Below are 15,250 nucleotides of genomic sequence, written 5' to 3' on the forward strand. Positions count from 1 at the left end.
ATACGGAAAGATGAAAACAAACAAAAAAAACAAATTTTTTTCGTTAGCTTAGTTTGTCAGACATGTTTCTGTGTCTCTTCTGCATGTTTTAATGCTGCATGTAAACATGTCCTGTGTGTGTGTGTGTGTGTGTGTGTGTGTGTGTGTGTGTGTGTGTGTGTGTGTGTGTGTGTGTGTGACTGACATCCCCTCCCACGGAGCACAGCAAAGTGTTTGTCAGTCCCAGGTGGTGTGTGTGCACACTCGTAAACAATCCCTTTGATTGAGAGACCGTGGTGTCCGTTTGACAGGCGGCCTTGTGCTGTCAACAGACTGCTGCATCGCCATAGTTACACTGTGTCATGTGGCCGCCACCGCCGTGAAAGAGGACAAATGCTACAGACAGAAACCGGGAGCAACTCTAGTAATTTGGTAAGTAGGAGGTCCAGGTAAAAAGGTTGGTGTTGTTTTTAAGTGCGAGTTTAGTAAAAACAAAATAAAACAAAACAAAACAAACAGCCAAAACATTAAAAGTTAAGAGTAAATACTTGAAATTATCACAAAAATTCAAGCTTAAAAATTCATGGCATATTTTAAACCTTTATTTGAAAGAAAAGGTCTAACCTGGTCCCACAACCTGATAATACTACCTATTATTGAAGAGATTATCTGAATATCTGTGTAATTATGTCCCGTTAGCATCAAAAGATTTTATTTTTAATGGTTTGACTCATTTAAAGTGCCTCCATATAAGAGTCAACCTTTATGTTACGTTTATTTGAATTTATGAGGCAAAAAATGAAAGGCGAAGCCTGAAAACTTCAGCTGCTGTCAAACCCGTCTTCCTGCATTGCCATGTATGTTTTGCCACGTTGAGAGATGCGCCACAGTCAAGACTACATGTGATGAAACGAAGCAGATTTCTTTGGAAAATCAAATCCGTTTCACATCCTTCAAATATTTGATTTTTATGAACTCTCGGTTTAAATGGTGAACATATGTTTTGATCCAGGGTGTGGAAATCAGTATTGGTACGTACTTCAGCAGTGAGGTCACGGTCTTTTCATAGTTAAGATTCAACTGACCCTCTGAAAATGAAATGTTTTTGGTCATGTAATTATAGGCCAAATTAATCAGAAAGTAGGTCATGCTGTCAGTTTCACTTTCGGTTTTGACCGTCCGACATGCTGAGGTCAGTGAATCTTCATCAGAGCAGACTGAGCACCTGCATGGTGTCTTATTAGATGGATTTAAGTTACCATTTCGACACTGCTGGGGTTGTTAGCAGTGGCACTGATGTAGAAGTGGCACTGAGGCTGCAGAATGTTTCTCTAAACTGGACTAGACTCCACATCTTATCTTAGTCTGTTTTCAAATTATGTCAGTTGTTTCCAAATTGATCATTAACATTCCAAAAACCTGACCCAATGACTGACATGCACGAGCTTCCATCTATGCCAGATAATAAAAGTTAGTCTTTGGGTAACGATTCAGGATTCTATACAAAGATAATAAAACCCCTCTGTTGGAAGCTGCTGCTGAAAAGCCAGTTTGAACATGTATCCTCAGTTCTCTCTGGTACACCAGCTCCTTTCCCCGAAACATATATTCTGTCAAACACACCTCACTTCGCTCTCAAAGCTGCCGTCACGGAGATTAATGGCAGCTTTTAGAGCCTGCTGAGTTCCACCTGTCAAGGCCCGGCTCCCCGGGGCCGATCCGGTCTGTGCCTTTGGACGAGAGATAGTCCCGGGGCAAGATTCATCACGGAAAGCCCACGACAGACTGAGAATCCGGAGCCAGCCTCAATAGCTGGACCACCAACATGGAGCCATTCGTCCAGCATGACAGGCGAGCCGGGCGAATCCGAGTGGAGCCGACTGCGTAGCTGTTCTAACGCGGGATCGGTCCGATATGAGGTCTGTCAGGTGAGAGCTGGGATTTTTATGGAAATAAATGTATAGGAAGCATAAATGTTTTTAATTTTTTTAGGGCAGATATGAGCCAAAAACAAGAGGCGGTCTAACAAATGATTAGAATCTATGCATGAAGGAAGACATTCATTCATTTCTTTGTTGTGTTTCAGTCGTCTATTGTGTTTTCTCTGAGGTTTTAGGTCTGAAGCAAGATTTTCTCTGAAGTTCGATTTGTCACAAGTAGAACAATGACAGGTACATTTTGACAAGCTGGTAAAAATGTGTTAAAATTAAGTAAAGTAAAACAGAAAAAGTGTCCTGGAAGAAGAGAAACGTTTTCTGTTCAGAAAATAAACTTAATAAAACCAACAAATATTTAATGTGTGACGTGTTGCATGACATCGAAAACCTGATTTTAATGTTTATACACTGAAAAAAGACAACTTTAAAAAAAAAATCAGTTAACAAAGTAAACTAAGTTTATCCAAGTAAATGTATTAAGATTATTAAGTTATCATGTTTGTCAAACATAAAGTCAATTTGACAAACTTAATTTATCTACATGTAACAAATGAACTATATATTTTTAAGTTGGATCTCCAATTTTTCCAATGTGAACTGAAAAGTAGTTCACAAATAAAAATGTATATTTTCTTATAATCATTTCTTATGACAGGCACTAAATGATAAAGTCTTGAGTTAAAAGAGGACGGAAGAGGTTTCCTGCTGTCTTCCAGTTGGCTTTCTTTGAATTCGAGCCTTCGCCGTCTTTACTGTTGTGGCGAAGCCGAAAAGTTAAAAATAATCTAAAAGTCAGTCGTTTGTTTATTGAGAAACATGTGAAGAAACTCTGTGGTTGGGCCATATTGACGACTGAGTTTGACAGCTGCCTTGGCTTGTCAGTCACTTCTATTACAGTATCAACAGCAGACCGCCCACAGAGCCCCGCTTGATGCTGCCGCACGCCTCCCTGTGCAGGAGGAACGACGGCTTTTTATGTCCTCACCCGGCTTTTCTCTGTAAAAACGCCACAAACAGCGTGTTGCTTATTTTTAGAGTTTGAACTTTGTTCATTCTGAAGCTTAGGGTAATTGGAGATATCCAGTGTTGTATAGTAACGAAGTAAAAATACTTCACTACTTTACTTAAGTATATTTTGGAGTACTTCATACTTTTCTCGAGTATGAAAATTTTTGATGACTTTCACTTTTACTTCACTATATTTCCGAACTTAATTGCGTACTTTTACTCCGATACATTTTCAATGTGTGGTTTAGTTACTCGTTACAAAAAAGCGAGAGAGAGAAACAAAGTGTTTTGACCCACCTACTGATTAGCAAGTAGCAAGCAGGCTACCGAACAAAGTCCGTAGCCTGCTTGCCTGGGCTTGTTCATCACCACTAATAGGATCCACCTGTTTCGCTTCTCCCATTAAACACAAAGCAAGTCTCGCAATCAGCAGCAGCCACATGGAGGAGGAGACGGAGACCACAACGACTGCAACTACGTCGGACACGGCTCCAGGGGAACCACCAGCTGGTGATGAGAGCCCATGGCCTTATTTAAACACAATATACTCTTTCGTGGGTGTTAAAGATTCGTCGTACCGCATGCAGTTTATGTTATTCCTGCCCAAAGATGTGGAAATTCTATCTTACAAAAACTCCCCGTCCAACTTGAAGAAACACATCGAGGTAACGTCTTATGAAATGGTTATAATCCTCCTGTTTCAGTAACTATAGCTTGGTCACTAGGCACTACTGTATTGTGAAACGTTGACCATAAATGAACTTTGTTTGGCATTGTTTCAGTTCCATACGTGGTGTATTTAGCTTAGGCCTAATGTTGACTGTAGCAGGCTACCTAGACTCCTCTGTTCAAGGGGGACAGAAGCCATAGCGATAGCAATTTAGACTAAATTTAACGAATATAGGAAAGGCATGCAAGTTCAAAACCAGGTTTACAGAGATGCCAATAAGCTGCATTTCCCTCCCAATTCTTTTTCCTTTTGCATAATGACCAGTTGTGTGCACCACCTACTGACTGTAGCATTGACTGGTTCACTGATTTGTGAAGTAGAGTAATCGTAACAGATCTTTTTCTTCATGTTGGCCGCATTTTCTGTACTATTTATTTTTCTCATTTTCAGCACTGACCTTACTTGAAGGGAAAACTTAAGGCTTACAAAAACTTTGTATTTTCTGTCCTGGAGGGTATACTAAGAAGCTGGTTCAGTTGTAAAGCAGGTTAAGTTAACCTTGTGCTATAGGTAAAGCACCTAATTTTCTTAACTAAATGATGCCTGCAGGTATATCTATTAGCAGGTTTAATTTTGCCTGCACTTGGTAGTGTACATTACTTTAAGTGTATTTGACAAGTTTACCAAAATATAAAAAAAAGTCATTCAAACTGCATTTGCCTTGTTTTACTTTTTACTTGTACTTTTCATTACATTACTTGAGTACATCCATTTTTACAGTAATTTCCATACTTAAGTACAAGAAGTTTCAGATACTTTAAGACTTTAACTCAAGTAACATTTCAGTCAGTGACTTGGACTTTTACCAAAGTCATATTTTGGAGAAGGTACTTATACTTTTACTTGACTCTGAGATTTCAGTACTTTATACAACACTGGAGATATCCGTGTGGTTATTTTACAAAATGATGCATTTTACGAGGTTAATTTACATTTCACATTTGTTCTTCAAATGAGCTGTTATAAAGTTAATGTCATGCTCTATGCGCTGTATCAGCACAAGCTAAAGGATCTTTTTTGTAGATTAATTGTGGAATAAACAGAAAACATATCAATTAAAGGAGAATTTTTGCAATTGTCACAATTATGTAAAATTCCACATTTTGTGCAACATGACCTGTGGCAATAAATGATCAACATACAAAGGTTTTGGGTGTTTGATAATGTTTGATAATAAGAAAATATCACTGTATGACAAAAAGAAAATAACACCTGCCAGCATAAAGTTTAAAAAATTATAATTTTCCACCCTGAGTAGTTTGGGTTTTTTTTACGAACAGAAAGTAAATGAAGGAATCAGTCAGTCATTGAAAATGGACAATTTTCCCAGATAAGTTACTGAAAAACTATTTTTCAATTCCTTAAATGAACCAAAACTAAACACTTTTTTTTTCTGTCCATAGGTCATTTGAACAACTAGCCAGTCACCCACAGCACTAATGTCTTCCCACCAGCCTGTATTCAGTCTCCTTGGTAACCAACATCTGAACTAGCCAAACGGTGCTGGTAACGTCTATCGCAACTGAGTTTCAACTTCAACCAATGCCAATGTTTCACATCAGGCTTGATGACGTCTCACACACAATGAAGGACAGGAGCAACATGCAGGTAGCATGTCCACCTGGATTCAGGCTTGTTGCTATGGAGCTAGTTAAAAACACGAACCACAGCAATCCTTTATGTGAAGACGTATGTAATGCATGTCCAGTGGAAAGAAATTTCCTTCTGGAATTTAAGTCTTGAACATTAACAGAAAACAATCAGTGGTCTACTGTCAACCTGGGCGGCTCAAAGCGTACATGCTAACAGGCATGCTACCTAGCTTCCAGGTGCTCTGTAAGCAAACCACATTCTGTGCGTCCTCACTCAGCCAGCCCTGTCAACTCATCGCCTCACCGATAATAAAACAGAATAGAATATACTTTATTATCCCCGGGAGGAAAGTTGTCATGAACTCTAGGAGGCATAGCAGCAGCTACCCAAATATACAATAAATACACATACAAGTCATGTAAAAAGCTGTAGACTACATACACACCAGATCAAAAAACAGCAGCAAGGTTACTGCACACCTCAGTAACTTAAATCTGTTTAAAATTTTGATAGAGGTGGGTACATAAAATAACACTTTAACATTAAAAGAAAAAGCTACAAAAGGTTCTAGGGGAACGATAACAGGAATTGTCCAAAATGGATTAAAATGTAGTCAAAATGATAACTTTGTGTTTGATGCACTGTAGCGCGATTATTTCCAGTTATTATAATTTGTGTTTCTACCTGCTACAGTGGCCTTCAACCTATTACAGCTTCCTGACAGAGTCTTGGTGAAGGAGATCGTGTGGATTTATTTTTCTCTAAACAGGATTACTTCAATCACCAGATTACCGATCGTTTGTGCTCCCCAGCCACTGAAACTCTTACTGGAGCTTTAGATAAACTGACAGTCTGCATCGTTTTTCTTTCTTTTTTTCTTTAAACCAAGGGATTATTTTTGTTATCTGATTCCCTGCAATTAGTTATCGCACAATCCTAGAATATCACTAGCTGCGGCTTTAGATAATGAGACTCGGCAGTAAGGACAGGAAAATTACCGGACGAGTTGGCTGGAATAAAAAACTAATGTCAGAGCTGTAATGGGTGGGGGATCGTTTTAATATTATGACAGAACTTTATATTTTACATCTGTATTCAAGTTGAAGCATAAAAACGATGTAGTTTCACATAAAAAACAAAACAAAACAAGATGTCAGAGTCAATGGAGATATTTCCAGTTTTGCAGCGCCAACAGGTAACGACGCGAGCAAAAACTTGCTTCTCAACAGCATCTGCACATTGTGTACATCGTGTCCCCGGCATTAAGCGGAAATTGCAGCGACGCTGCGATGTATTACGTTAAAAGGTGCAGTGAGATAGGTTAGATAGAAAGTGGGCCTGCGTGTTAAAGATAGCATAAGATGCCTGAGGGCGTGTGACAGCAAACCAGAGCTGCTTCTGCTTAGTTTTTTTTCTCTCTTTTTTTTTTCTTTTCCTGTCTCTTCTTCTCGCTCCTCTCTCCTCGGCGCACAGTTTGTATGGCAACTGTAGCTCCGATGGCGAGGCGAGGCGTTCGAGCTGGACATCTTTCAAAATCTCTGCTCTTAATCGTTTCGAATCTCTGGTGCCAAGGACACCAAGTGTGCCGAGAATGTGCAAAGTAAAGGCACGTTGCAAAGAAAATAAGAGTTTCTCTTGAAGGAAACGTGTTGATGTTTTTGATGTGGTTTAGCATAGTTCATGATTTCATACTACAGTATATGTTTCTGAGGACATAAACATGGTGTCGTATGGCTCGAGTAACATTTGTTGGTTTCTATTCCTAAAAACATTCAGACAGTTTTAACGCAGTTTATTGTCACTAATGTAGCAATGTGACCTAGCAATCTGGGAAATCAGTGTAATTAAATTGAATTCAAATTAAAAAAAAAAAATTAACGTTATTTAGTTCTTGAACTTATTAGTTCAAGAAGGTCCTGGGTTCGATTCCCGGAGGTCTTTCTGCATGGAGTTTGGATGTTCTCCCTGTGCATGCGTGGGTTTTCTCCAGGTGCTCCGGCTTCCTCCCACAGTCCAAAAACATGACTGTCAGGTTAATTGGTGTCTCTAAATTCTTCCTAGGTGTGAGTGTGTGTGTGAATGGTTGTTTGTCCTGTATGTCTCTGTGTTGCCCTGCGACAGACTGGCGACCTGTCCAGGTGACCCCGCCTCTCGCCCGGAACGTAGCTGGAGATGGGCACCAGCAACCCTCCCGACCCCATTAGGGACAAAGGGTGAACAGAAAATGGATGGATGGATAGTTCTTATTTAGTAAGAGAAGTTGTTTAGTAAGTAACAATAGCAGCATTTATATTGACCAAATTGGAATTACAAAAATAAATTTGCTTCATGGAAACACGGCAATTCAGGAAAAAAAACCAACACGTTTTTCGATTTAAAACGTTTTGGAGCTAGGATTTTTCGGCTGTCTTGAAATTAGTGTATACGGCAAAACTGCCATGGGAAAACGTTGTTTGCATCACACGAGTTACGGGATCAACGACCTGACAGGAAGTGTTAGGAGGATGATGGCTTGTCTTTTAATAACTTATCACATGAACAAACTTTTTCACATGTGACTTTAATTGCGTTTCTTATTTAATGGAAACAACACAATTCCAAAATTGTGTGTTTGTTTTTTTTTTTTGACAACAATAAGATTTATACCTCTATCTTATTGTTGAAACCAACATGTAGTCTTTGATATTACGACTTATTAAAGCCGTAGACATAATGAAAAAAAAAACATGTATACATTATTTAGTTATACTGTATATACCTAAATAATGAAGAATGTTGCAACTACAAATTCCTTAACGATTTCAAATAAACTTCTCAAAAACTTTATTTGTCCAGTTAAGAGCAAATGACACAACTACTTTACAAATCAAAGAACAATGTTATTTTTTTTTCATTTTTGAATAGTTTATCAATTAAATGAATTATCAAATACAAACATAATCTAAATATTTGTTTTGTCTTTACCCTTCCATATTAAGTCATGCCTGAGTTACATATTGAATAAAATTCAAACATAGTTCAATGTAAAGGCAGGAACTGTATTTTTAAAAATGAAGCTTTCCACTTTCTGTAACACGCTCTGTATATTAATACGTTGCATACATTGGAATTGTATTACGTAAATACAGGAATTCTCATCTTCTATAAAGTGTCATAAAATAAAGCCTTAACTGGGAAAAGTATAGATTTAAATGTTATCTTATTCAAAAGTTCTGACTGACTTTTAAAACACTAACAGGATTGTATTTCAATAAGCAAGCAGGTTTTTGAGTATTCACAATTAAAGCTCCGAAAATGTCACTAGATGAGCAATGACATACGCCACACGCAAGGTGGTTTCCCTCTATTTTAAACCCTCATTCAAAAATAAAGTCAAAAGCTATTCCTGTGGAAATCTCCCACAGACACAAAGGACCAAATGAATCATGAGAAGAGAAATCCCACAAATCTATGTCATCAGCCCATGGCTTTGTCTTGTGAATCAGGTGAATGTGGGGCCTGGTATGTTCTGATTCAGTCTGATGATAGATAGAAGAGGACTAGTCTGTGTGTGTGTGTGCGTGTGCGTGTGTGCGTGTGTGTGTGTGTGCCGATGTACTGTGTCAAATCTGTTTCACACTTAAGGAGACATTTCACAGCTTCCCTATTGTATAATCACAAACAAACTCACACTGCAAGACACATATGCTTTGAGCTCTCTTTTTTTCCTAACTTAACTGAACATATGTCTGAACAATCGGCCAAACTTATGCCACAGTCTATCTCATTTATGTCTATCTCAGGTGTCCAGAATGGTAGCTGGTGCACCCTCTACCTTTGCCTGAGTTTTGAACCTTACTGTGTCTTCACACGTGATAGTCAGGTAGACTCGGTTCGACTGGGGACCATAATTGCAACATCTGTTACATTTTCAGCTGGTGCGGTTCTCTTTTACGCAGCACTATGCCAAACAATTCAGACCATCTGAAGAACCAGTTCACCCCCCTCGCCTGTGGCGGCGCTGCACCAAAAACCACTGAAGAAAACCACAGAAAAACCTTAGAAGAAGATACAAGCGCAACTTCCTTATTCATAAAACGTCAGCAGAAATGGAGTAGCCTCAGATTTTAGCGGTTGTAGGATTTCACTTTTCTTTAGCCAAAGATGACGAGCCATTTCTCCAGCTAGTACTATACTCACAAATTTGTTTTGGTTGTATTTTTCCCAGAATGCCCTGCGCGATAGCCCTCTTCCTAACTAGAGGATGATTAAAGCGGACTAAGCAGGGCTGGTGTGAATGTAACCCTTACAGAAGGTCAGATGTTTTTGGAAAAAAAAAAAAAAGAAATATATATAATTGGGTCTCCAGTGGCCCTTTAAACTGTCATAACCAAATAACTGCTGGTTCACAGCTGATTTATCTCCAGATTGCTGAAATTAGGATTGTGGGTTTCATTCATCAGTAGTTGGGGTTTTTTTCACCGAAATGGTTCCAGTGCTAGGGACTAGTGCTAGAGCATAGAGCAGCAGGTTCATGTGTGTCCACTGACCAAACCTGATCCGAGGGACTGGTGCTAACCTTTCACGGGCTGGCTATTGGAAGCAGCAGCCAATCCAAACTTTGTGAGCCCCAACATTTAAAATGCCAGAATTTCGCTTTTCTTCAGCTCCGGTGACATCGGACATTAAACGATGATAAATCTTCTTCTAAAGCGTTGTGTTGGACTCGTATCCAAACCTAGCACCTTCTTGTTGCAAGGCAACTGTTGTTGTGACTGTTGCTCCGCTATCCAACCTGTATCCTTTCCTGATTACTTAATGATCCTTACATCATCACTCTGTTGCCCGAACCAAATTCAGTACACCGTCCCTTCAATGTAATAGTCAGTTAGGCAAACAACTGCCCTGTGTAGGGCAAATATGCACTGACGCTGCAAGGCAACCAATTCCACTATGCCAGAAAAAACAAGGTTACCAAACATCCTTTCTAAGACCTAAATCAAGAGTCCATTTGTCAGCTAAAACATTATATTGTCCTTGACTTCTGCAGAGGACGTGAAATTTGTACCACTTATGGGTTTATGAAGGAGATGTGAGTGTAGCGTACACCTTATTTGAATATTGATGATAGATAGATAGATAGATAGATAGATAGATAGATAGATAGATAGATAGATAGATAGATAGATAGATATTGCAGAAAATTATTGCAGAGTACATACAGAAGAGTGTGGGTTTGTGATTTTCTGTGTAGGCATGTAGGTGCAAATGCAGGACCATGTGAAAATGAGTGTGGACATGAAGGGACTGATCTGCTCACGGCGGCATTGTTGGCAGGTCTGTGCATGTGTGTCTATAGAGGTTACATATATTCCCGTGTACACATACATGGCTACCTTTAAGTCTTTGACTCACCTTCTAGGCAGCACGTCCTCCAGAGGCCCGAGTGCGTCATAACCTCCTCGTTCTTCTTGCTCGTCTCGTTCTCGTTGGTGCTCTTGATCTTGCAGACGCCGCGCGAGTACAGCCAGTAGTCCGTCCCCACAGCGATGGTCATGAGGCTGAAGGCAGCAAAGGCGCCCACTGTGGTCAGCAGCATCTGAACTCCGCGGTCAAACACACCCATGTTGCCACATTCCACGAAAGGGGAGCCCCCTTTCCTTTTGATGTACAGGAAGTAAATATTTGTGAGTTTGCGTCGCCACGCCAGCTCGGAAAGCGGGGGGTGGGCTGCGTCGGGCGGACGACGGTAGCGGGGGACGGCTGGGGGGGTGGGGGAGTTAGGGGAGCTCGGGGGAAATCGTATGGTTGGTTTTTGGGGGGGGACCGGCACAAAGACGAAAAACAAAATAAAAAATTCGGAAGACGGTTAAGGTTTCGGGTGGATTTCCAGCTGTTTGACCCGACAAAAAGGGGGTCAAACACCCTTTGGCAATGACGGCAACAGCCTTAAGAGGTAAAGTTCTCTAAATTCTGAACTTCTGATGGCAGTAAGTTGCCCTACTCCGGAAATAAAAAAAGGCTGACCTAAAAACACGAGTTTCAGCAGATTCCACAAGAGACCTGGTCTGGGATCGGGGCCTACTTTGTTGAGTTTGAAGGCCTCTGAATGTCAAACTCTGAAAAAGGCCAAGATAATGAGGGGGGATGGAGGACTTTGGCTGCTTCAGACCTAATTTTGGCTTTCTGAGCTAACTGAAGGCATCAGATACATTACAGTCCTCACAGCTTTAATGATGTGGTAATGGGATAACGTACGTGGCACGAGAAGACGATCTCACGCAGCGTACGCCGACTTTCTTACAGACCCAAACTTTCATGCACACACCTGTACATGCATGAGCACCCAGACGCGCACAGTTCCAGTTTGAATTAATTGATACCGAAAAGGGATTTAGGGGGGAGTGGCGGTGGAGCGTGGTTAAGACAAACACAGTTGGCGGCCTGGTTTCCTTCAAAATTAACCCCCCCCCCCAAACTCCGAAAGAAACAGAAGCAGCGATCACAAATGGAGAATGACACAAGACTAATTTGGTGTGATCAAAAGGATAAGCAAACTGTATAGATTTATGTCGAGCGTGATTTGGATAACCCAGCAGTAACATAACACATTATGGGGAAAGAGGGACGATGGAAGGCAGGCAAGACAGACAGGCAGGGCCAGGGATGTATGAGGAAATGAGCACTAGATGTCTTAAAAGAAATTCAAAGTAGCCGAATCAAACATTAATCAAACAACAAGGGCAAAACGAAAAAATAACGCAAAATATCAGCAAGTAACATGACTGCCATGGAACCCATTCCTTAAGAGATGATGGAGCACAAAAACAAGGAAGAGATGCCCCTCTCTCTCTAAAAAAAGGAAGGAAAAGAGAAAAAGGATAGATAAACGAAAGAGAAGAAAAATACAGTTTGGAGAAGAAAAAAAATCTGACAACAGCCTGTTTAGTTCTGAAATTACGATCCCCAGTTTCCATATGTGGTCCCTAGACCTTTCTCCGGCAACAGCGGAAACCTGCTGTCAGGGGATCGGGGCAGCGGCAGCGACGGTACACCGGTTACAGAGGGGCGCATCCAGGCGGAGAGGCCGAGCATCACCGGTCATGCAGCCGCTCGCGGCTGGAGAAGAACACGGTGGAGATGAGCGAAGCTTTCCCGGCGCCCCGGAGCCTCTTCTTCCCGCATGAAAACAACGAGTCCCAGCGCTGTCTGTTACGGCCAGCCGGAGAATAGCGAGAGGACACAGAGACGGCCACTAACTGTCATCCCGTAAAATTGATGAAACATTATCGAAAACGCGTTTTTTTCTTCTTCTTCTTCCCCGGTTTGGAAGAGCTGGCGTGGCGCGACGCGTTTGTGTGCGCGCGAGAGACGGAAGGAGAGAGAGAGAGAGAGAGAGAGAGAGAGAGAGAGGATGGGGGGATCAAGTAGAGCAACACATCAATCCTTGGTTTCCTGCTTTCTCTTCTTCGGAGAGCTGAGATAGAAGTGGAGAAAAGAGAGGAGGAGGAGGAAGAAGAGAAAGAGGAGGAGGAGGAGGGTGAGGAGAAGGGGGCGGATTATGGTTAGAAGCAGGGGATGAAAAAAAAAATCTACAGCGCCACAGAGTGAGGAAGAAGCGGAGAGAAAGCGAGGAAGATGTTCGGCGCGCAGCGGCGGCGGCAGCGGCGCTGTACGCAAAAACAAGCGCCCCCACCTTCCCCTCAACAGATAAACAAATAAATACAGACGTTCAGGTCAAACCGAGCCTGCTTTCCAAAAGAAGAAGAAAAAAATCACATTTGGCCATTTTACAGCCACAACTTTCGGAATATTTCGTCAGGAACTTCAGTGACAAAGCAGCACGAATTGAAAGGAAGATCATTTTTTTCTTAATTCTTTTGCACATAAGAGAAGCATACCGATGCGGTCCACTGAACTCTGACAGCTCTAAGTTAAATCTAGTTCAATCTAAAATGCCTTTAGAAGTTATCTAAATAGTAAATAGAGAGCACCTGGATGTGGTTTAATGTTCATAAGTATGCAGCTGTTGTGTGAAGGTCTTAGAGTCACGTTTATTTGTATGGCACGTTTTAGAAACAGTGGCTTACACCATAAAAACACAACACACGAAACAAGCAGTAAATATTGTATTTTGGCAGGACAAACACTAGTTTGACATTCCACAAATCTGCGGTTTCTGAAAAAGTGCTAAGAAATTTTTTTTTTAGCCAAGTAAAATAATTCAGTTTGCCACAGTGGAGACATAACAGACGAAGCAAATATTTAAAAGAAGCACGAGAGCAACACAGAGTTCTGTGTGAAGGGAAAACTAACATTGCACATGACACTGAAAACACCTGGCACAGATCAGTTCGATACCGGTCCGATACCAGGCCCAGTATCGGTATCAGACAATACCCAGTATCGGTATCACTACCAGCATCAATACTGACACCGATACAATACATTTTTGAGTTTGATATAATCATCAAACTTCTGACATTGAGGTGTTTTATTTTATTTTTATTTTTGTTTTACGATTGAACAAAATAATTAAAAGTTTATTGATTCCCACAAAATACTTTAATAACACAATTTGTTTGCATTTTTTCTAAATAAGCAAAGTGCAAAAAAAAAAAAAAAAGTGATCCAACAATCCAAAAGCATTTTTTTGAGGTAGAGTTGCGAAACTACGACACAAAAACAAAATAACATTTTAAGAGGGAATTTGAAACTTAAGCACCGGTCTTATGTTAGTGTCGCTCTGATACCAATTTGGTATCTATATTATCAATATTTTGGATCGATTCACCCAGCACTGCCTGAACTGGGGCGTAGAGTTATCTCTGAAAATACAACCAGAGATACAGCAGGCAGTTTTGATTGACCCACATGCTAGAACGGCATAGTCAAAGTCCAGATCTGTATCCTAATAGGAATCTTTGAGAAAACTTGACAATTAAGGTTCTGTCTGAAATGTGCTAAACGTGTAACATAAGTTGTATTGGATCCGTTTGCATCGGATTGCAAATTGTTACTTTTTATGGGCCTCAATGTTGATTGTTGTACATGGATTGTTAAGCGAGCTGGACGCTCCACAAACCAGGCGCCCTTTGGCCTCTTCCATGTTAGCTCCCATAGCTTCCCTTTCCCTGCTGCCTGTGTGACTCCTAACGTCTGACCCAATAAGGTGTGACCTTGTTATCAGAGGTTATGATTTATTTATTTTTTTCTCGCAGGCTGCTGTGTATTATAATTTCCCGGGGAAGGGGAAAGGGAGACATGTTTAATGAAAGGCGGGGAGCGGCAATCGTAAAACACCTGACTGAGCGGTCAGAGGCTCTGACGGCTGGGAACTGAAGCAGATGTACGAGGCCGTAAAAGTCACCGATCCGTGGTCTGTACGTCTGACACGCTCTTCTGTTTCACAGCCACTCGACAGCAAACCTTTACGCTGTCACAGCTACACGCAGATTCATAGCATGTTGTTGTTTGGGCTGATCTTGAAGCTAATTTACTTAAAAACACAACTTGGTTTTTTTTGTTGAGGTTTTAAAGTTTTTTTTAGGGAGCTTTCTGCACTCTGTTTTTAATGTTGGTCACTTTTAAGCAAATTTCTATTGAGAGAATTGGCAGAAAATGACATGTTTCGTTTCGTTTTAACCGTTTTATGCTGCTGCTGCTTGTTGGTGCTGCTGAAGCGGACAGCTCCTGCAGTCGGTGGGATCCTGGCAGCTTGTCTCCCTCTTTTGATAGGCTGCACTGTTGCCACATGTTCCTACGGATAAGCAGAGACACAGAAACAAGACACGCAAACGCAAAGATATTGGCCGATCATTCCATAATCGCTTCAAAAACAGTTCACCGATCATGGAGGCAGATTTAATTTTCTTCAAAGACTCGCAGATGCTACTGCAGCAGTCCATGTTGCAGTGGTTCTAAAGAACCCTCTGTCTGAAGACGCACTGTTGATGTTCAGAGTAGTTTATACTTGGCTAAAATGTTTCATTATTTAATGATTTTGTTGATATTTGCTGAACAT

The 15,250-nt window shown here is 40.9% G+C and overlaps 1 protein-coding gene across 1 annotated transcript in view; it reads right to left on the reverse strand.

Moving 5' to 3' along the window:
* cacng2b (calcium channel, voltage-dependent, gamma subunit 2b) overlaps positions 1 to 12,866 on the reverse strand; it is a 69,988-nt gene extending 57,122 nt beyond the window's left edge. Inside the window, exon 1 of the mRNA XM_028018887.1 lies at positions 10,642 to 12,866. Within this exon, the coding sequence (XP_027874688.1) occupies positions 10,642 to 10,852 (211 nt within the window). The 5' untranslated portion in view covers positions 10,853 to 12,866. The remainder of the gene's footprint in view (positions 1 to 10,641) is intronic.
* Between the last annotated feature and the right edge of the window lie 2,384 nt (positions 12,867 to 15,250).

Source organism: Xiphophorus couchianus, chromosome 5 (assembly GCF_001444195.1).
Source record: "Xiphophorus couchianus chromosome 5, X_couchianus-1.0, whole genome shotgun sequence".
In the NCBI taxonomy this organism is placed as follows: Eukaryota; Metazoa; Chordata; class Actinopteri; order Cyprinodontiformes; family Poeciliidae; genus Xiphophorus; species Xiphophorus couchianus.